The 21827-nt window shown below is 42.7% G+C and overlaps 1 protein-coding gene across 3 annotated transcripts in view; it reads right to left on the reverse strand.

Annotated features, from left to right (window-relative positions):
- Positions 1–4532: 4532 nt before the first annotated feature.
- cmtm6 (CKLF-like MARVEL transmembrane domain containing 6) overlaps positions 4533–21827 on the reverse strand; it is a 90245-nt gene continuing 72950 nt past the window's right edge. For all 3 annotated transcript variants that reach the window (XM_078538501.1, XM_078538502.1, XM_078538500.1), the window contains 2 exons: positions 18660–18758; positions 4533–8232 (listed from right to left, as the gene is read on the reverse strand). In XM_078538501.1, the coding sequence (XP_078394627.1) occupies positions 8059–8232; positions 18660–18758 (273 nt within the window). In that variant the 3' untranslated portion in view covers positions 4533–8058. The remainder of the gene's footprint in view (positions 8233–18659; positions 18759–21827) is intronic.

A 21827-nucleotide genomic window follows, 5' to 3' on the forward strand; every position in this document is an offset into this window, starting at 1 on the left:
ACCAAATGGCCTCCTTCTGTGCTGTAAATGTCTATGAGTCACACTATATGAAGGATGTGAACACAATGGAGACAGCGCAGAAGAGGTTTACAAGAATGGTTCCAGGGATGAGAAACTTCAGCTATGAGGATAGATTGGAGAGGATGGGACTGTTCTCCTTGGAGAGAAGAAGGCCAAGAGGAGATTTGATAGAGATGTTCAAAACCATGAGGGGGCTGGACAGAGTAGATAGGGAGAAGCTGTTCCTGCTCGTGAAAAGACCAAGAACGAGAGGGCACAGATTTAAAGTGATTTGCAAAAGAAGCAAATGTGACGTGAGAAAAAAGTTTTTCACACAATGAGTTGTTCGGGTCTGGAATGCACTGCCTGGAAATGTGGTCGAAGCAGGTTCAATTGGGGAATTCAAGAGGGCATTAGATGATTACTTGAATAGAAACAATGTACAGGAATACAGGGAAAAGGCAGGGCAATGACACCAGGTCCTAATGCTCATTTGTAGAGCTGGTGCAGACACGATGGGCTGAATGGACTCCTTCTGTGCCGTTAAAATTCTGTGATTCTGTAAAAATCTTCCACATCAAGCCTCATAATATTTATAAGTTCTCAGCGTTCACATAATCATAGAATTGTTACAGTGTAGAAGGAGCCTATTCGGCCCATCGTGTCTGCACTGGCCCTCTGACCATTTTAACTTAGTGCCAATCTCTTGCCTTTTCCCTGTACCCTTGTCCATTGTTTCTGTTTAAATAATCATCCGATGCTCTCTTAAATGCCTCAGTTGAACCTGCCTCCACCACACTTCTAGGCAGTGCATTCCAAACCCTAACTACTCGCTGTGTGAAAAGTTTTTCTCACCTCGCATTTGCTTCTTTTGCAAAACACTTTGAAACTGTGCCCTCTGGTTCTTGATTTGTTTACAAGTGGGAACAGTTTTTCCCTATCTACTCTGTCCAGACCCCTCATGATTTTGAAAACCTCTATCAAGTCTCCTCTTAGCCTTCTCCTCTCCAAGGAAAAGAGTCACAACTTCACCAATCCTTCCTCATAACTGAAGTGTCTTATCCCTGGAACCACTCTCGTAAACCTCTTCTGCACTCTCCAATGCGTTCACATCCTTCCTATAGTGTGGCACTCAGAACTGTGCATAATACTCCAGCTGAGGTCAAACAGTGTCTTATATAAGTTCATCTTAACCTCCCTGCTCTTGTACTCTATGCCCCTATTAATGAAGCCTCGAATGTTGTATGCTTTAGAAATAGCTCTCTCTACCTGTCCTGCCACCTTTAATGACTTATGTGCATATACACCCAGGTCTCTCTGCTCCTACACACTCTTTAGAATAGTATCCTTTATTTTATACTGTCTCTCCATGTTCTTTATCCCAAACTTCCCCACATTGAACTTCATCTGCCACCTATCTGCCCACTCCACCAATGTGTCAATGTCCCTTTGAAGATCTACACTGTTCTCCTCACAGTTTACAATTCTCCCAAGTTTTGTGTCATCCGCAAACTTTGAGCTTGTCCCCTCCACACCAAGAGCTAGATCATTTATATATATATCAGAAAAATCAGACCCCTGGGGAACTCCACTACAAACCTCCTTCCAGGCTGAAAAATACCCATTACTTTCTGTTTCCTATCCCTCAGCCAATTTTGTATCCACATTGCTACTGTCCCTTTCATTCCATGACCTATAATTTTCCTCACAAGTCTGTTTTGTGGCACTGTATCAAAAGCCTTTTGGAAGTCCATATACACCACATCAACAGCCTTGCCCTCATCAACCATCTGTTACCTCTTCAAAAAGCAAGTCAGCAAGTTACTTAGACACGATTTTCATTTAACAAATCTATGCTGACTCTTCCAAATCAATCCACATTTTTCTATGTGGCTATTAATTCTATCCTGAATAATTGTTTCTAGAAGTTTCCCCACCACCGAAGTTAAACTGACTGGTCTGTAATTGCAGGGCAAATCTTCACAACCTTTTTTGAACAAGGGCGTAATGTTTGCAATTCTCCAGTCCTCCGGCACCTCCCCGAATCCAGGGAACATTGCCTCTGCAATCTCCATTCCCACTTCCTTCAAGATTCTTGGATGCATCTCATCTGGTCCTGGTGCCTTATCAACTTTAAACTTATCCAATACCACCACCTCATCAATTTTATACCCTTCTAGTGACTGAGTTTCCTCTTCTGTCACCATGGTTTTGTATCAAAACGCAACTGGACCTACAGCAAATACATTATTTCTTTAGTTCCCTCACAAATTTTGATTATTCAAATAATAGAATCCTTATAAAATTTTCCTAGCAAGAGGGTAATTTTAGCCCAATCTGATCAGTGAAAACTGAGCAGGTGGGCAGTTTAAATGCCCTCAGCAATTTACCCACCTGTTTTTCTGAGTCAGTGACAATGACGCACGTTTGATACCAACAGGATCCTTTAAATATGAAGATCAGAGTTTGATAATGACATCAGGTCGAATGTTATTGTAACTCTGACCCGAGAAGCTACTGCAGTCTTCCTGCCAAAAAACTGAAAAGAGGACCAAAAGTGGCCATTTAACATGGGAAGAATTCTCTCCCTGTTTGGTGGGGGGGGTTGGTGAGAGCGGGAGCGTAGCCGATCGCTGCCCTATTGGCTGCATGCCGCCATTTTATGTGGGAGGGCCAATTAAGGCCCACCCAGTGTGACGCACACCCGGAAGTGGTGTGTGCTCCATGTGCGGGAGTAGGCTGAGTCGGGTTCTGCGCGCAGAAATCTCCTCAAGGCACAGAGCTGCCTCAGGGAAATTAGTTTGAAATTTGAAAATTTTATTAAAAAGAAAAAAAAAATTTTAAGACATGTCCCCTCATGTAACAGTGTCACATAAGCTGGGACATGTCATTGAATTTTATTAAAAATTTGTATTAAATTTTAAAAACCTTCATGAAGCCTCATCCCACCCATGGATGAGGTTTCATGATAAATGCGAAGGCTGCCTGGGCTCTTCACCTGCCTGCCAACCTTAAAAAAAAAAAATTCTTTCGAGTTATCAACAGTCACAGATTGCAACTCTTTGAGTACAATCACAGTTCTTGGTTTCCGGGAGTGGGACATGAACCCACAACCCTCTGATTCAAAGGCGAGGGTGCTATGAACTGAGCCACAGCTGACACCTCCCTGCCAACCTTAAGGTTGAACGGGGAGCTGTTAATTAGTTTAATTGGTGTTTAAATGGCCTTTATAGGCCTTTGGCAGTTCGGCGGGCATTCCACTGACTCCAGTGCGCGCCTGCCGAACTCAAGATCTGAATGATGCGCGGTGACGTCGGGACGCACATCATTTTATGTGTCGCCGCCCTCACTCGCCAAGCCAAAAATTCTGGCCCATGAGTTTTAAAACTTCCCTTGATGATCCAAGATGCACTCAATCGCATTTCTTTACCCCACAAGGGAAGTTTAGAAATTACAACAAAGGAGAAAACCATTTAACCCCTGGTGCCTCTTTTGGAATCTATTACTCTGCTGATCCTTTTAAATTCCTGTCTGCTTTCTCTACTCGCCGAGCAATATAAACAATCTTGCACTCTTTTAACCACAATACAGTCACAAGTTTCACTTGCCTCTCTCATTGTCCCTACTCACCACCTTGCTGCTGTGTCCAGCTCTGTAGAAAATGCTCATCACCAAGCCTCTCATTCTCCACCACCTCCCCAATCTATCCACATTCCAGTTCTCCTCTTACCTCTAACTCCATTCCTTCTCTCCAGATCCTCCTCTTCCATGATTCCTCCCATCATCTCTGTTTCCCTCTGGCCCACTCCATTTCTCAGTCTCTGCCTCACCCCAATTCCTGAGCCTACCCCACCCACTGTTCCTGGCATACTAACTGGTTCTGCCTCTTCCTGGCACCACCATTGTGGAATTGGATAGGGTGGGGGATTGATAAAAATGGTCACTGCTATTGTGGAGAATTTGAAGTGTGAAGGCAACAAGCAGCAGCAGCCTACAGATCCATGTTCCATTCTGAGGGCCTGACTGGCAATCCAGGAGTGCTGGATAACTCTAGGGTCAACCGCTGCTTCCACCTATTTTAGGTGGGCAGCTGACAAGTAGCTTGTACATTGAGGCTTTGGAGTTAAAATTAGGCCTCTTGGGCACACAATCCCACACCCAGTTAAAATTCCTTCTAGTGTGACCGATCTTTTGAAGACAAGCTGAAGCTGTAAAGAGGTAATGTCCATCTCAGATCTGAGACTGCCATTTCTTCATTAGTGTAAGGAAATTACGGTCATGTCCCCAATGTGTATAGTTTATAGGCTACATACATGGTTTGTCAATCTTTATATTGCTAAAAATATTCAGTTTCCTTCCTCAGCTTGCCGAGCATGGTTTGCAACATTTTTTTCTGAATGATCAGGGATGTTCATATAATGTGTTTTGACTGAAGACAGCACAGGATATCATTTACAGAAATAGCTTGTACCTTGAGCATTTGTAAACATATTTTTTCCTACAGAAACAGAAATTCGCTTTTGCCATATTGATGAAAATTAAAAAGTATATAAATTTGCTTTAATTGATCATGCAATACATAGTGTTTTTTCAGGTTAAGGTTGTTTCAAGACATACAACTATATACGAAACAAATATTTGTGCGCAGCTACAATAACATTTTTACAGCACAAGGCTAAAGCAGTGCTCTGGAATCTAAGGTTTGTAATATTATTAAAATCCAATTAACATTGAACTGAAATGTAGATTTTTACTCTTCTCCTAGATTAAAGGTCCTTACTCAGTAGCAAGCAGACTCAAGGTGACATTTGCACTTTTTTTTTAAACAGAACTCCAACCACAGGTGGGTAACCTCAACAGAGCGTAGGATAAAAGAGTTGCAAATATCATCGGGGTGAAATTGGCCTACGCCAGTTGTGAAAGCAGATTCATAGAAAGTTGACTGCCAGTTTTTCACTGCAACCATTTTTATTTTCCACTGATTTGGAAAATATTGCCAAGGTTTTTAAATTCAAACCAAGTAAAAGTGACTGAGATGCTAGGTGCTGAATGTTATAGCCCCCTGCCAGTGTGTTTGAAGGTGGAGGGGGCTCTAAATAATGCAGTGCGTGGCCATCCCCGACATGACTCCCATTTTGTGGTGGGTGTGGGAGGTGTCAAGCAGCCCACCCAACCTTGGGCCAATTGAGGCCCTTAAGTCACCAATTAATACCACTTAAGTGCCCCATTCTGCCTTTGCTGCTATTTTACCCACAGTAGGGGAAGGCCCACACCAATTGGGTAGCCCAGCACCTTTTACTATGTGGGCTGGTGTCAGGAAAGGGTGTGCCCATCAGAGGTAATTTCCACCCCCTCCCCTTTATCCCCCCACACCCACCCCGGTCTCTCAGATCTGCCACCCTTCCCCCAACCCCACCTTTCTCCCACGGGTCTGTCAGCCAGATTCTGCTGATAGCCCAGACATATCATGAAGTCCGGCTCCATAGCCACCTCTTGTTTGGGGGCTGCCTCAAGTCCCAGAAGCGGTCACTGCTTGAACCCAGTGCTGCTGGGACTACAGAGCTGCTGGAAAATCAGATTGGCTGGCAGCTCTCTAAGGCGAGCCCTCCTCCCCAGATGGAGCAGAAGTTTCGAAATTAGAGGGCAGCCAACTTTTTTGGTGGATTATCTCCCCACCAACTTTTTAAGATGGGTCGTGGCAGTGGATACAGTGCCCCGTAAAATCCAGCCGAATTAAATGAGTCTCCAAATAGCGTTTGAACTATTGTTCTGTGAACCTCAATGGAAAAAAGACTGGGCATGGTAACAAATTGGTTGCTGATTCATATTGTGAGTTTATTTCATATCGCTGCTGTAGACCAATTTCATCCCCTATAAATTAAACCAACCAAGAATTTTTGACAGTAAAATAATTCTTCTACAGCAAGTTGCATTACACAGCAAGTCTGTGATAATTACACACCAATAGAGCTTTTAACGTAGAGGCTGTGGGTTTCCAGACAGTACTTTGTATCAGGCAGACTTAATTTGGTAAAAGTTACTGAAAGGTGCAAAATTTATTTAATAAAATAACAGAAATACCAGGTTTCTGAATAGAAGGGACTATCCCTTCAAGTGCTTTATTTCTCTTGGAATGTCTGAAGCATGTTTACTACATAGAAAAATCAGCCTCTTAGCCAGCTTGAGATCCCCCTAATAATTAGAAAATATAATAAGAGAAATCTACCGAATCAACAATATCTGAGAACACAGTAAATTGGCTGGAGTTTTCGCGTAGTGCAACACTACTACAATGGATCTTAAAGTGAGGAGCTCTTTGATGAATAACAAAGCACTTGGTTAGTATTTAGTTCTACAACAGCCAACCAGATTACAAACAATTCATTCTGTACATAATCCATGAACTGTGAAATCCTGAAGTCTACCTGCAAATTAGAGCACACCACTGAAAGCACTGCTTATTTCATATCTGCTTCTGTATAGCAACATTTTCCAACCTATGGTCCGGTGAAGAAAAGGCTGATACATTGCCTTATTCCTCTTAGACATACCTGTACATCAAAGCATACGCTTTGCAAATAATATTTTAAATTTCTATTGCAATTGTATTAACTATGTCATCCACATTCCCCATGAGCTGGTACAAAATTCCCTTTTTGTTCTCCTAAGGTTGCATTTTCACATTTTCATAGCAAAAGGGCAAATGTTTTTGGTTTTTAAAAACAGAATATTAACTGTAAAGAACAAATGAGTCAAGGATCACTGGTGACTAACACATTGAGGTCTGGGTGTGCTGGTTGTCCAATTCGAATTCACTAGTATTGTATCAGTCTTTTGAGAACATCATAATAAAAATATATTCATTATACAATTAGGATAACATATTATTGAATACGCATCATACAAGTGGTTCTAAAGCCAACTTCGTAATATTGGCCGAGTTATACTGGATTCAACCACCATCAATTTATCTCCTTCATATGCTTTAATATACTTTTTCCTATATGGAATTTGAGCGCACAGCAGATAGTGACAACAGTAGTAATTACAGCCAGTAAATAACTGAATTTTAAAGCTACGGAAAAGTTAAGGCTGGACTGGTATGCTTAGTAAAAACATGCTTTTAAACCCAGCATTAGATTAGTACTTCACACATTCTAGTTAGTTGATTGGGGGGGAAAAAAAAAGTTTGATTATTTATTAGAATAACCTTGAATTCTGGAAATTGAATAGGACAAGAAAGTTCCTTCCTATAGCAGTAACGTTGCAGGGGATGAAATATGTTTAAAGATTAAAGTATCTTTTAAAACTTGGAAAAACACTGAACTGACCTGAGTTCACACTGGGATTAAAGCCAACTTGAACACCAACTGATCGGTTTGCCTATTAATCAAAATATCCATACGCTTTAAGTGCGCAGACTTCAGTTCAATTCAAATCCCAACAAAGCACTAAGAATCTTACAAATTATCAGGAAGCTTTCAGGTCTCTTCTCATGGTCGTGCATACACCTCAGCCCAATTATAATTGCTGAAATGCTACCCCTATAAGGAAGTTAAATAAATTGGGGAAATTGATGTACTTGTGCTGTCATTTTGCATGAAAACTATGTAAAACTGAAATGAACACCAACACTGAAAATAAATTAGAATTTTTTATATAATAAAAGTTTGATCTATCCAAGCATCTAAAGGCATAATTATGATTTGCTTTGAGATACAAGTTGCTTGAGCTTCCTAATAATTTTTAATAGCTGAGATACAAAGAGGCAAGCTAGGACCCCCCGACACCAAAACATTATATGAAGTTGCAACATTAGTTCAGTTCAATAATTTTAATTGGATCTACAGTAGATTGCACTATAGCAGCCAGGTAAATAACAAAAAGCACTTTGTGTTCAGATATTGAGTCCCAAAGCAAGAAATAAATTCCTTCCAGTCAGGGCGAGTGTAGGAAAGCTTTGAATTATTTTTTGCTGATCAACTCTGGAAACTCAAAATATGAATATGTACAGAGAACAGGTTATGTTGTTATACATGGAACAACTGCTTCTGTAGCTCAGACAGTTGGATTTCCTGGCTCATTCAATGGCTCGGTCTCCCCTTTCACATTTTCAGGGACTTTTTTGGATTCAGCTGGCTTATCCTCCTTTTTCTTCCAGGGTAGGCCCTCTTGCTTGTAATGCAGCACCACATCCACGGTGAAGGCAATAGTAGCCAGGAATCCAAATGCCTAGAGAAAACATGAGAACAAACAAATTGGAACATAACACAGACCTGTTCCTGTTAGACAATATATCAGATAGCAAATATTCCCTTGAAATAACCTGCAGATTACAGGAAAACTGTACAAGACTGCAGTAGGGCTAACATTCCTGTGATTTACATTTAATGAACCTCAAGCAAAACGTGCAAGAAAAAAAATGATGGAGACACATGATATTGGATTACCCCTACCTTTACTGTGCTCCAAAACTTCTGGGGGTTTTCTGGGGGAGGGGTGGCAGAGTACCCATGCTAGATTTTAAGGGGTGCCATAGTTCCAACAACCGTACCTGGACCCCCCTCCGAGCCAAAAATCTGATGGGGAGCCTGTCCAGAGGAAGAATGGCTCTCCCGCAGTCATTGGCTGGAGACAGAATTTCTGCCCCTCAGGGACAGCAAATCCCACCTCAGACAGCTGCCAATTCTCTATCTGCTGGTAGCAACATTGCTGGTACTACACTTGGGCATTGAGGATCCGAACTGCAATCGGAACTTTGTAGGTGTACTGGGGGATCGGTGAGAGGTGGGGCCAAAGTTTGAGGGACCAAAACTGGGCAATCTGGGTTTGGGGGGAGGGGGGGGCCCTCTGATGGGTTCAGGAAGGCCCTGCACTCCTGTCACAAGCCCCTGTTGGCCTGGCCATTTGGCATGGGCCACTCCTACCACTGGTTAAATACTGGTGGCGGAATGAAGCCTTTAAGGGGATATTAATTGTCCAGTTAAGGACCTCAAATCGGCCCATTGGCAGGTGTGCCACTTGACACCACCCTCTACTACTGGTATGATTGTGGTGGGAGCAGGGTAGGGCAGGTAGGCAGTGGGCAAACACCCCCACCTTTAAACCCACTGGCAGGGGAGTGTAAAATTCGGCCCCACCAGTGGGGTGCACATACTACAAGAGGTGGCCATAAGAAATGGGCATTGAACCTCGTGTCCAGATCTTCGCTGATTGCAGAGTGTGACAGGAAGCAAGGACTATAGAACACAAAGTACGTCCTTTTATGTTGTTACAGTGACATCAGCTAAGGGTTAGTACTGGAGGCCTAACTGCTGGAATTCAATTTGCCATTTTCTGCCTGTAATCCCATTTTCTGTCCACGTTTTTATTATATTCAAGGCACTATATAAATCAAGTTGTTGTTTCATGTGTCCGTAACCCTAGATTATTGGCCTTTTGAGAAACTTGGGTACTTAGGTATACCTTTCATTATTCTTTTTTCCAAAATCTTCATATTTCAGCATTGATTCTATCTGCCACTTTTCTAGCCTGTGTCCTCCTACAATCTTGTGCATTCTTTCGCAGTTCATCAGGTCCCAAATGTGGTATCAACAAGCTTAATTTCATATAATTTCTCTTGAGCTAACATTCAAATCATTGATTATAAATGGAAAATATGAGTTTCCCAAACTGAAAAGCTTCTATTTAGACTTACTCATTTCTTTCTGTTCCTTCATCACATCTCTATCCATGTGACATCTTCTTTCATAACATATATCGTAATTTGAGTAACAAATGTAATTTGTGGCACCTTATCCAAACACCCTCTATATACCATAATCGATATCCAAAAAACAGACATCTCATTCCCTTTACCCAGACACACTGCAATTTCTTCAAAGGAATTTGTCAGCTATGACCTGCTATCCACAAATCCATGGTGTCACTGATTAGTCCATGCCTTTCTAAATTACCACAAATTTCCTCCCATATTAGAGACTCTAGCAGAAAGAAAAGGGTATGCATTATGCCTATTTCCTGGGCATAAAGCAGACAAATTTATCAGTGAGGCAGTCCATGGTCAACAGGTGTTGGCCCCATTTCCAATTTAATGGGGCCCATTTCTTGAGGGTTCATTTGAAATTAGGATTGAGAAATAGTAAGAGAAAGCATATATATTCCAGTTTTAATTATTTCTGCAGTTAAAACCTAACATTGTTTTTGTACAGATACATAGGCATTCTATAAGGCCAAGTAGAGCATTTTTACATTTAGATCCACTTTATCAAGTGAACGCCTTAATTATCTGCTACTAAACCATGCCTCATCACTCACTGTACATGTTCCCTCCACTTCAAAAATAAAACTTATTGCACTTGCTACAACTTTTGTTGCAGCATACTTTGTTTTGTAAAATGTGGAGAGTCCAACTGTAATGTCAACTACCACAGTGCTTTCGCTTCTTAACAGCCCATGTATTTCATGCTCATTTACCTAATTAGCAAAAACTATTTCAGTGTAACTGCTGTGGCTGGAATCTATTATGTAATTGTCAGCTGCGTGTCCCAGAAACTCCTGGTATCAAGATGGATCTTGACCACTCGAGTCCATGGCCCTGAGATCAGGCTGCTGTACTTTTGCAGGTTTGGGGGCAGCCAGGCTCTGGCCATATTCTGATGCATGTGAAGTCATCAATCAAAGATGGTGGATTTGGATGTATTATCATTAGGAGTGCCATTGGCATCACCTATTGTTCATACCTGTTTCCTGCAGAAGTCTATAAGATTATGAAAAGACCTGATAGGCCAGACATCGAGAAAATGTTTCTGTGGGTAAATCCAAAACTAGAGGTCATAAATATAAGATAGTCACTAATAAATTCAATAGGGAATTCAGGAGAAGCTTCTTTATCAAAGAATGGTAAGAATGTGGAACATGCTACCACAGGGAGTAGTTGAGGTGAATAGCACCAATGCAATTAAGGAGAAGCTAGATGAGGGAGCAAAGAGGAGAGAATATGCTAAGAGGGTTAGATGAAAAGGACTGAGGAGCAGGCTCATGTGGAGCATGAATGGCAGTACAGGCCAGTTGGGCCTGTTTCTGTGTTGCAGACTCTATGGGCTAGATTTTATGTTCTAGGCGGGTTGAAAGGCAGGGGGCTCCTAAAATACAGCAGTCCGAAATTTTATGGAGGTGTGGCGGGGGAGGCATCAGGTGGACCGCCCCCCTTTGGGCCTATTGAGGCCCTTAAGTGGCCAATTAATAGCCACATAAGGGCCTCATCCCACCGCCTCTGGTAATTTATCCACAGCCTGGGGGAGGCCCACACCATGCAGCATACTGGAAGCTTTAACTGCACAGGTTGTTGTCAGGTAAAGGGGGTTGGGGCGGCAGGAGAGGGACCTCCTTGGGGGGCCCCTGGGCCCATCAGATGCACCCTCTCACCCCCATAACCAAGTCATTTTCCATCCTTTTATGCCTCCCACAGGCCTCTTGAAACTGGACCCCAACCATCCACCCACCCTGCCTACACCAAGACCCCTGACTTCCCTAGGCTTTGGAGTGGTCGGACTACCTGCAACCCCAATAGGGGTCACCATGCTCATCTGGCACTGCTGGGACTACAGAGCTGCCGGCCATCTGATTAGCTACCAGCTCTCTAAGCCGGGATCTCCTTCAGAGATAGGAACACAAGTCTCACCTTAAAGCAACTAATGCTGCTCCCAGTGTTAAATTGCTATGGGGCAGCTGTCCGGATCATGCACCCCCCCGACTTTTTATGCAGGCAGGTGGGGTGGCATATGGCACCACGTAAAATTGTAAAATTCTGCCCCATGTCTTTGGAGACTCCGTTCTCTTTTGCTGCCTTTCCAAACCAATAGCTATTCTTTCTGTGAAACTTAGGGAAAATAGTATTGAACAGGCCAAGGAAGATCGTGATAGGAATTGTTACCAAAAACAGATAAAAGGTTATGAAATGCAGATTCATATGGAGTAGTGAAGCTACAGTGTAAATGGGCTAAAATTGTAATTATAGGTTTGGAGCTGAGGAAGGGGCCAGCTCAATTGCCAGGAATGTGTGCACCTTCTGTGACCGGGTTAATGTAACCTCAATGTTGGCCTCGAGTATACTGGTTCATTTAACCTTTAATAAACATCAAATGTGTGTGGAATTAATTCTTGGTATTTTGGGTGCAAAACAAAAATATATCCTTAACAATTGGCCCAATGAGTAAAAGCCAGAGTGACTGAAAACGTCTAAAACCAACAGTAAGAAGTGGTTTTGATATGTTAATGAACCAAGAGGAACTTTAATCAAAGTTTTACATAAAACTGGAGTAGCCTTGAATTGAGTTGTTTTAGTTCAAAGGAGGATATATGCAATGCGGTTGTAAGAAAGGTGTAAGTAAATAAGGTAAAAATAGGGCAAGTTTACTTTTTTTTAAAAACCTAAGAGGTAAAGCAAAGATACATCTAATCAATTCTGGGAAGAAAGCATTTCTGAGAGACTGGTTGAGACAAGAGAGAGATCAAAGGGAAGGAATACATTTAAGGAGATACTGAAGCCTAGGTGGTGGTGGTTTGGGGGCAGGGGTAGCAGCTTATATCAACCCAGAAGATGGCAGGATATCTGGCCAGAACTCCCAGATGACAGTGTGAACAAGGCCAGACTTGGAGAACCAGGTGCTGTTAGCCTCAGAGGACACCCCAAGGGAAAAAAGGCACTGCGTGGTAAAAATTACTGGACTTCTAAAGGTTTTGAAATCCTATAAGGATAGTTGATCAGAAAAGGAGACGGTTAGCTCTGAGGGCAGTTAAATTAACTGCTTGTGGAGCTTTTTTTTTAAAAGCACTGTTTACTGTGTGAAGCCATTCTTGTGTTGAAGTGTAATTGTGTTTTTTTTTGCTTTATTCTTTTAATAAATGTTTGCTCCACTATAAAATCATCGCAAGTAGTCGGGAACATCATTTCCTGATTTCAGAACCTCTCCTCATAGTATACAAATTGCAAAAACAGTTTTGACAGCTGCTTCAACTTTCCCTCTGGGATTTGGACAGTTTGGCATTTACCATGAGCCATGCCATAACATTACATATTGCAGGTTTATTAATGCTCCTTGCTTTACAGTTGCTTTTAGTTTTGTTTCATTTGGTTTTGAGATAATGTAAATGACCAGCTCAAAATGAAACTACCCCTGGGGTTTACCCAAGGGCCACCATTGGGAAGATCAATGGCTCAAAATTGTTCATTCCCTCTTCCTGTTAGGCAAACTGCTTGTGGAACATAAGAAATAGCAGGAGTAGGCCATTCGGCTCCTCAAGCCTGTCTCGCTATTCAATAAGATCATGGCTGATCTGCCCCAGGTCTCAACTCCTCTTTCGTGCCAGCTCCTCAGAGCTCTCAACTCACCGATATTTCAAAAATCTATCTACCTCCTCTTTAAATACTTTCAGTGATCTAGCCTCCACAACTCTGAGATAGAGAATTCCAGACATTCACTACCCTCTGAGAAAAGAAATTCCTTTGCATCTCAGTTTTAAATGAGTGTCCCCTTATTCTATAACTATGTCCGCTAGTTTGAGATGCCCCCACTAGTGGAAATATATTCTTGGCATCTACTCTGTCAAGCCCCCTCAGAATCTTGCACGTTTCAATAAGATCACCCCTCATTCTTCTAAACTCTAATGAATAAAAGCCTAACCTGTTTAGCCGTTCTTGATAAGTCAACCCCTTATCCCAGGAATCAGCCCTGTGAATCTCTTTTGAACTGCCTCCAATGCCAGTATATCCTTTCTTAAATACAGGAACTAAAACTGTACACAGTACTCCAGGTGCAGCCTCACCAACACCCTGGACAGTTGTAACAAGACTTCCCTATTTTTAAACTCCAACCCCCTAGCAATACAACAAAATTCCATTTGCCACCTTAATTACTTGCTGCACTTGCATGCTAACCTTTTGTGTTTCATGCACAAGAACACTCTGTGCTGCACTTTTTCGCAGTCTCTCTCCATTTAAATAATTGTCTGCCTTTTCACTTTTCCTACCAAAGTGTATGACCTCACACTTCCCTACATTAAACTCCATCTGTCAAGTTTTTGCCCACTCACTCAACCTGTCTATATCCCCTTGCAGATTCCTATGTCCTCACCACAACATGCCCCCACCACCTATTTTTGTATTGTCAGCAAATTTGGATAGATTACACTCTGCCCCCTCCTCCAAGTCATTAATATAGATAGTAAATAATTGAGGCCCGAGGTCTGATCCTTGTGGCACTCTAGTTACATCTTTCCAACCTGAAAAAGACCCATTAATCCCGACTCTCTGTCTTTCACGTGTAAAGCAATCCTTAGTCCATGCTAATACATTACCCCCAATTCCGTGAGCTCTTATCTTGTGCAATAACCTTTTATGTGGCAGCATATCGAATGCCTTCTGGAAATCCAAATACACTACATCTACTGGTTCCCCTTTATCAACTCCGCTTGTTATATCCTCAAAGAGCCCTAGCGAATTTGTCAAACACGATTTCCTTTTCACAAAACCATGTCGACTCTGTTTGATTGCGTTAAAGTTTTTTTAATGTCCTGCTATTTCTTCCTTAATAATGGACTCTAGCATTTCCCAACAACAGATGTTAGGCTGGCTGGCCTATGGTTTCCTGCTTTTTGTCTCTCTCCCTTCTTGAACAGGGGCGTCACATTAGCAGTTTTGCACCTGTTGGGATCCTCCCGGAATCCAGTGAGTTCTGGAATATTTCGGCCAACGTCTCCACTATCTCTGCAGCCACTTCCTTTAAAACCCTTGGATGGAGGCCACCAGGCCCTGGCGACTTCTCTGCCTTTAGTCCCATTAGTTTCTCAAATACTTTGTCCCTCGTGATAGAGACCGTTACAAGATCTTTGCTCCCATTAGCTCCTTGCTTATCTGATATCATTGGAATTTAAAAAAAAAATTCATTCACAGGATGTGGGTTTGCTGGATGGGCCAGCATTTATTGCCCATCCCTAGTTGCCCTTGAGAAGGTGGTGGTGAGCTGCCTTCTTAAACCGCTGCAGTCCACGTGGTATAGGTACACCCACAGTGCTGTTAGGGAGTTCCAGGATTGTGACCCAGTGACAGCGAAGGAACAGCGATATATTTCCTAGTCAGGATGGTGAGTGACTTGGAGGGGAACTTCCAGATGGTAGTGTTTCCATCTATCTGCTGCCCTTGTCCTTCAAAGTGCTAGTGGTCCTGGGTTTGGAAAGTGCTGTCTAAGGAGCCTTGGTGAATTCTTGCAGTGCATCTTGTAGATGGTACACAATGCAGCTACTGTGCGTCAGTGGTGGGGAGAGTGAATGTTTGTAGGCCTGATGCCAATCAAGCGGACTGCTTTGTCCTGGACGGTGTCCAGCTTCTTCAGTGTTGTGGGGGCTGCATTCATCCAGGCAAGTATGAAGTATTCCATCGCACTCCTGACTTGTGCCTTGTAGATGGTGAACAGGCTTTTGGGGAGTCAGGGAGTGAGTTATTCGTCGCAGGATTCCTAGCCTCTGACTTGCTCCTGTAGCCATAGTATTTATATGGCTAGTCCAGTTCAGTTTCTGGTCAATGGTAACCCCCAGGATGTTGATTGTGGGCAATTCAGTGATGGTAATTCCATTAAATATCAAGTGGCAATGGTTGGATTCTCTCTTGTTGGAGTTGATCATTGCCTGAATGTAACATGCCACTTCTCAGCCCGAGCCTGGATATTGTCCAGATCTTGCTGCATTTGGACATGGACAGCTTCAGTATCTGAGAAGTTGCGAATGGTGCTGAACATTGTGCAATCCTCTGCGAACATCCACATGATGATCCTATGATGGAAGGAAGGTCATTGATGAAACAGCAGAAGATGGTTGGGCCTAGGATGCTACCCTGAAGAACTCCTGCAGTGATGTCCTGGAGCTAAGATGACTGTCCTCCAACAACCACAACCATCTTCCTTTGTGCTAAGTATGACTCCAACCAGCAGAGTGTTTTCCCCGATTCCCACTGACTCTAGTTTTGCCAGGGCTCCTTGATGCCACACTTGGTCAAATGCTGCCTTGATGTCAAGGGCAGTCACTCTCACCTTACCTCAGGGGTTCAGCTCTCTTGTTCATGCTTGAACCAAGGCTGTAATGAGGTCAGGAGCTGAGTGGCCCTGGCGGAACCCAAACTGGGTGTCAGTGAGCAGGTTATTGCTAAGCAAGTGCCGCTTGACAGCACTGTTGATGACCCCTTCCATTACTTTACTGATGATGGTGAATAGACTTATGGGGCGGTAACTAGCTGGGTTGGATTTGTTCTGCTTTTTGTGTGCAGGACATACCTGGGCAATTTTCCACATAGCCGGGTAGATGCCAGCATTGTAGCTGTACTCGAACAGCTTGGCCAGGGGTGCAGCAAGTTCTGGAGCACAGGTCTTCAGTACTATTGCTGAAATATTGTCAGGACCCACAGCCTTTGCAGTATCCAGTGCCTTCAGCCATTTCTTGATATTACGTGGAGTGAATCAAATTGGTTGAAGACTGGCATCTGTGATGCTGGGGACCTCTGGAGGAGGCAGGGATGGATCATCCACTCAGCACTTCTGGCTGAAGGTTGTTGCAAATGCCTTATCTTTTGCACCGATATGCTGGGCTCCTCCATCATTGAGGATGGGGAGATATGTGGAGCCTCCTCCTCCAGTGAGTTGTTTAACTGTCCACCACCATTCATGACTGGATATGGCAGGACTGCAGAGCTAAGTTCTGATCCGTCAGTTGTGAGATCACTTAGCTCTGTCTATCACTTGCTGCATATGCTGTTTGGCATGCAAGTAGTTCTGTGTTTTAGCTTCACCAGGTTGACACCTCATTTTTAGGTATGTCTGGTGTTGCTCCTGGCATGCCCTCCTGCACTCTTCATTGAACCAGGGTTGATCCCCTGGCTTGATCAATAGGGGTAGTGGTAGAGTGGGGGATATGCCGGGCCATGAGGTTACACATTGTGTTTGAGTACAATTTTGCTGCTGCCGATGGCCCACAGTGCCTCATGGATGCCCAGTCTTGAGTTGGTAGACATTTTCGAAATCTATCCCATTTAGCACGGTGATAGAGCCACACAACACGATGGAGGATATCCTCAATGTGAAGGCCGGACTTCGTCTCCACAATGACTGTGCGGTGGTCACTCCTACGTTTTTCCCTCTTGTTGGTTCCCTCACCACCTGCCGCAGACACAGTCTAGCAGCTATGTCATTTAGGACTCCGCCAGCTCGGTCAGTAGTGGTGCTACCGAGCCACTCTTGGTGATGGACATTGAAGTCCCCCACCCACAGAACATTCTGCGCCCTTGCCACGCTCAGTGCTTCCTCCAGGTGATGTTCAACATGGAGGAGCTCTGATTCATCAGCTGAGGGAGGGCGGTACATGGTAATCACCAGGTGGTTTCCTTGCCTATGTTTGACCTGATGCCATATGACTTCATGGGGTCCAGAGTCGATGTTGAGGACTCGCAGGGTAACTCCCTCCCGGTTGTATGCCACTGCGCTGCCACCTCTGCTCCCACCAGCAGGAGAGACCCATGGATGGCGATGGTGGAGTCTGGGACATGATCTGTAAGGAATGATTCTATGTCAGGCTGTTGTTTGACTCGTCGGTGAGACAACTCTCCCAATTTTGGCACAAGCCGCCAGATGCTAGTAAGGAGGACTTTGCAGTGTCGACAGATGCCAGGTGGTCCGTCCTGTTTGACTTCCTTTCTGTGGCTTGTTGGGGTTTGTTACAACTGAGTGGCTTGCTAGGTCATTTCAGAGGCCATTTAAGAGTCAACCACATTGCTGTGGGTCTGGAGTCACATGTAGGCCAGACCAGGACGACAGATTTTCTTCCCTAAAAGGGCATTAGTGAACCAGATGGGTTTTTACAACAATCGGCAACAATGGTTTCATGGTCATCATTAGACTTTTAAAATACCATATCTGCCGTGACGGGATTCGAACCTGAGTTCCCAGAGCGTTACTCTGGGTCTCTAGATTACTGGTCCAGCGACAATTCCACTACGCCATCGCCTTCCCCATGATCAAAGCATCCTCCACCGTGAAGACTGATGCAAAATATTGGTTTAGATTATCGGCCATTTCCTGGTTCCCCACTAATACATTCCAGATTTAACAATTGAATTTAAATTCCACCCACTGCCGCGGTGGGATTTGAACCCTATGTTCCCAAAGCATTAGCCTAGACCTCTGGATTATCAGTCCAGTGTTATTACCACTATGCCACCATCTCCCCTTGAGGGGAGGCTTGATCACTACTGGCAGCTCACCCCAATTATTCAGATGAGGCATGAGGACCAATTACAATCGATCCTTAGGACATCTGGTTTGGGCACGCTTTGTCTGTGCAGCATTGAGTCTGAGCCCAAGAACAGGCCCAGATTAATTTTTAGCCCGAGAAATTTATGCACAAGGTAAAACTGGCTTATCTCTTGAATTTAGCTCAACCACAATAACCTGCAAAATCAAACAACCTAACAACACCCCTGCCTAGACTGACATGAATAAACTGCTTAGAGGTCTACTATTGTTCATGAGACCGTGCCCTCGTCAGAATACAATGTCCCTTTGAGAGCAAGGGACAAGGGAAATTGAAAGTAATGGCAAATTTAAAGGAAAACTTACCACAGAGGCTTTCTCTACAGCAGTCCCATCATTCAGTGCTGCAAACACAATGGAGGCGATCAAGAAAAATAGCGCTATCAAAGCAGTGTACACAAAGTCCTGTAGAAAAAATAATGGAGTGAATTTCAATTTCACAGTCAGTGCTTTATCATAGCAATGCTGCATAAAAGCATTTTAAAATGAGAAAAGGCCATCTGACACATTATAGCTTATGCATCAAGTACTTCTGTTCTTCCTTCATATCATCTCATAACATTAGTTATTCTCCATTTTACATTTATATTACATTGCCTGGTAGAGTATTGCAATACTTATATGTGAAGAAATTTTTCCTACTAACTGTTGTAAATTTGCTTTTCATGAATGTCCATTTTTATTGACTGGTCTTACTTTCTTGATGTATTTTCAAGAATACACTGGATTTTACTTATTCCTATAACATGCTGAGGTCCCTTTAATCACCTTCTTTCTCAATGGCAAAGATTAAGCTCATCTACTGTTTCCTCACTGCTCATCCAATTTGCATTTTGAATAGACCTGGTTATTCTTTAATGTGACTTTCTAAACATGATATTCACATTTCAAGTCTTAATAACTGATCCAAATTCTTCACTAATTTCCAATACTTTCCAACCAATTGTTAAAAAACATTTAAATATGTAAAAGACCTAATGACTGTTTTAGGCCCCTGCCAGGGATGCATGAAAAATATCTTAATCCATTTATCATTTCGCATGCCTTTCAGGCTTCCATTGTGCATGTATTTAAGACTGAGATAGACAGGTTCTTGATTGGTAAGGGGATCAAAGGTTACAGGGAGAAGGTGGGAGAATGGGGTTGAGAAACTTATCAGCCATGATTGAATGGCAGAGCAGACTCGATGGCCTAATTTCTGCTCCTATGTCTTATGGTCTTATGGACGTCAGTCCCCAAAACTGGCCATGGTTGCACCCATTTGATGCCTGTACAATTAAGGATTAGAATTAGAGTCTTTACTTACAGAAGCAATCTATTTTTTTTAAATGAAAGAAATTACATTTATGTTGTGCTTTTCACATCTTAGAAATATCACAAAGTTCTTCACAGAAACTTGTCACTTGTTATGTACACTGATGCGGCAGTAGCAAATGAAATAAATGGTCCATAAGACCATAACCATAAGACATAGGAGCAGAAATTAGGCCATTTGGCCCATCGAGTCTACTCCGCCATTCAATCATGGCTGATAAGTTTCTCAACCCCATTCTCCTGCCTTCTCCCCGTAACCTTTGATCCCCATACCAATCAAGAACCTATCTATCTCGGTCTTAAATACACTCAATGACCTGGCCTCCACAGCCTTCTGTGGCAATGAATTCCATAGATTCACCACTCTCTGGCTAAAGAAGTTTCTCCTCATCTCTGTTCTAAAAGGTCTTCCCTTTACTCTGAGGCTGTGCCCTCAGGTCCTACTAATGGAAACATCTTCCCCACGTCCACTCTATCCAGTCCTTTCAGTATTCTGTAAGTTTCAATCTGATCCCCCCATATCCTTCTAAACTCCATTGAGTATAGACCCAGAGTCCTCATATTGTCTCACAGGATCATTTTACTGCTTGAACAGGAGTTTGGTGCAATGCCTCATCAGAAGGATAGTATCTCCAATAATGCATCATGAAGTGCCGCGCCAGATTATGTGCTCAAGTTCCAAAATGGGGCTTCAACTCACAACCTTCCGACTCAGAGATTAGAAGTGCAATTACTATACTGAGTTAAACTGACAATTAAGACCAGTATAGTATCACTGAATCTTACAATACAAGAGGCCAATCAGACCTGTGTGCCTGTGCCAGCTGTCGGAAAGATTTATCGATTCCCCTCTTAAGAATGTACGTATTCTGCTGCCACCGGTATTTCTAATAAGGCATTCCATATCCTAAAAATTTGTGTAAAACCAAAGTCCCAACTACTTCGTTTAGTTTTCTGGTAAAGGCTTTTGGCAACTGGTTACTAACCTACTGAACAATGGAAATATTGACTTTGAATGCTTCTATCAGATCGTCTTTTAACATACTTTGTTCTAATGAAATGAGCCCTGGTTTCTATAGACTACATTCATAACAAGTATGAGGGGGAAACAAAATTTAACTGCCAGTTTTCATTGCACACAAGAGTCTTTATCATGAAATGGCAGACTGCACAGAGCTGCTCCATTTAGCCAGTTCAATGTGTACATTAACCTAGGGGCTGAGAAAATAGGAGGTAGTGGCAAGCACTTGCATCTCAGAACATGCTGGCGACTGAAAGAAAATCTTCCAAACTTGGCTTTCATAACTGCAAGCACTTTTGAAACTTAGAGGAGCTTGTCCAGAAATCCACAACATTGTAACATAACAGCAGCTATTTCCACAAATTTCTAGGCTGACTCGGCTTTTTGCTTTTCTATCAAAATCAATAGAGCCAATCAAACGGAGCTGCAGTCTTGCAATATCAATTTGCATTGGACAGTACAAAATGCATTAGGAAAATCAATACAAAACCAACACCCCAGATGCATTAGAAGAACTTGTGGGTTTCACGTGTTGCAATTGGTGCAAAACACAACCCTGATAGTCCTAATAGATGAACATATTGAATGGTCAGTACTGTCAAATATTCCTGGTTTATAAACAGTCAAAAAGTATCAAGTTTTGAAATACCAAAAATGGTGAAAATGCAAGTTCAACAAACCTGATTACTGCTTAAGTAATTAGTGGCCTGCACATGCTCAGAAAGAGGAAGGAAAATCATTGTGGGTGGGGGTGATGGGATAATAAAAATACAGGGCATACTCCCCCAGGAATTATTTTTTTCAAATGCCTATTTCAAAACACAGATTTTAGTTTCTGATATCAGACTGTGCACATCTTTGCAAGTTCCTCTTTGCTGATGCTGCACGCAACACATGTATTACTTGAGCAGGTGCACATTCCAACACAGCTTTTTGAGACAAAGAACCTATAACACAAACTACAGCCATGTAAGTTTTAAACATTTCAGCTGTTCCAATATAATGCAACTCCTCAGCCAGTGCCAAAAACATTCCCCAGCAGTAATCCCAAAGTAAATAGCTAATTTACCAAGGTTAATGGACAGGTTAAAGAAAACAGCAATTCCCAATATAACAATGACAGCTTGCCTTTATATTAC

Source organism: Cetorhinus maximus, chromosome 3 (genome assembly GCF_964194155.1).
Source record: "Cetorhinus maximus chromosome 3, sCetMax3.hap1.1, whole genome shotgun sequence".
Lineage (NCBI taxonomy): Eukaryota > Metazoa > Chordata > Chondrichthyes > Lamniformes > Cetorhinidae > Cetorhinus > Cetorhinus maximus.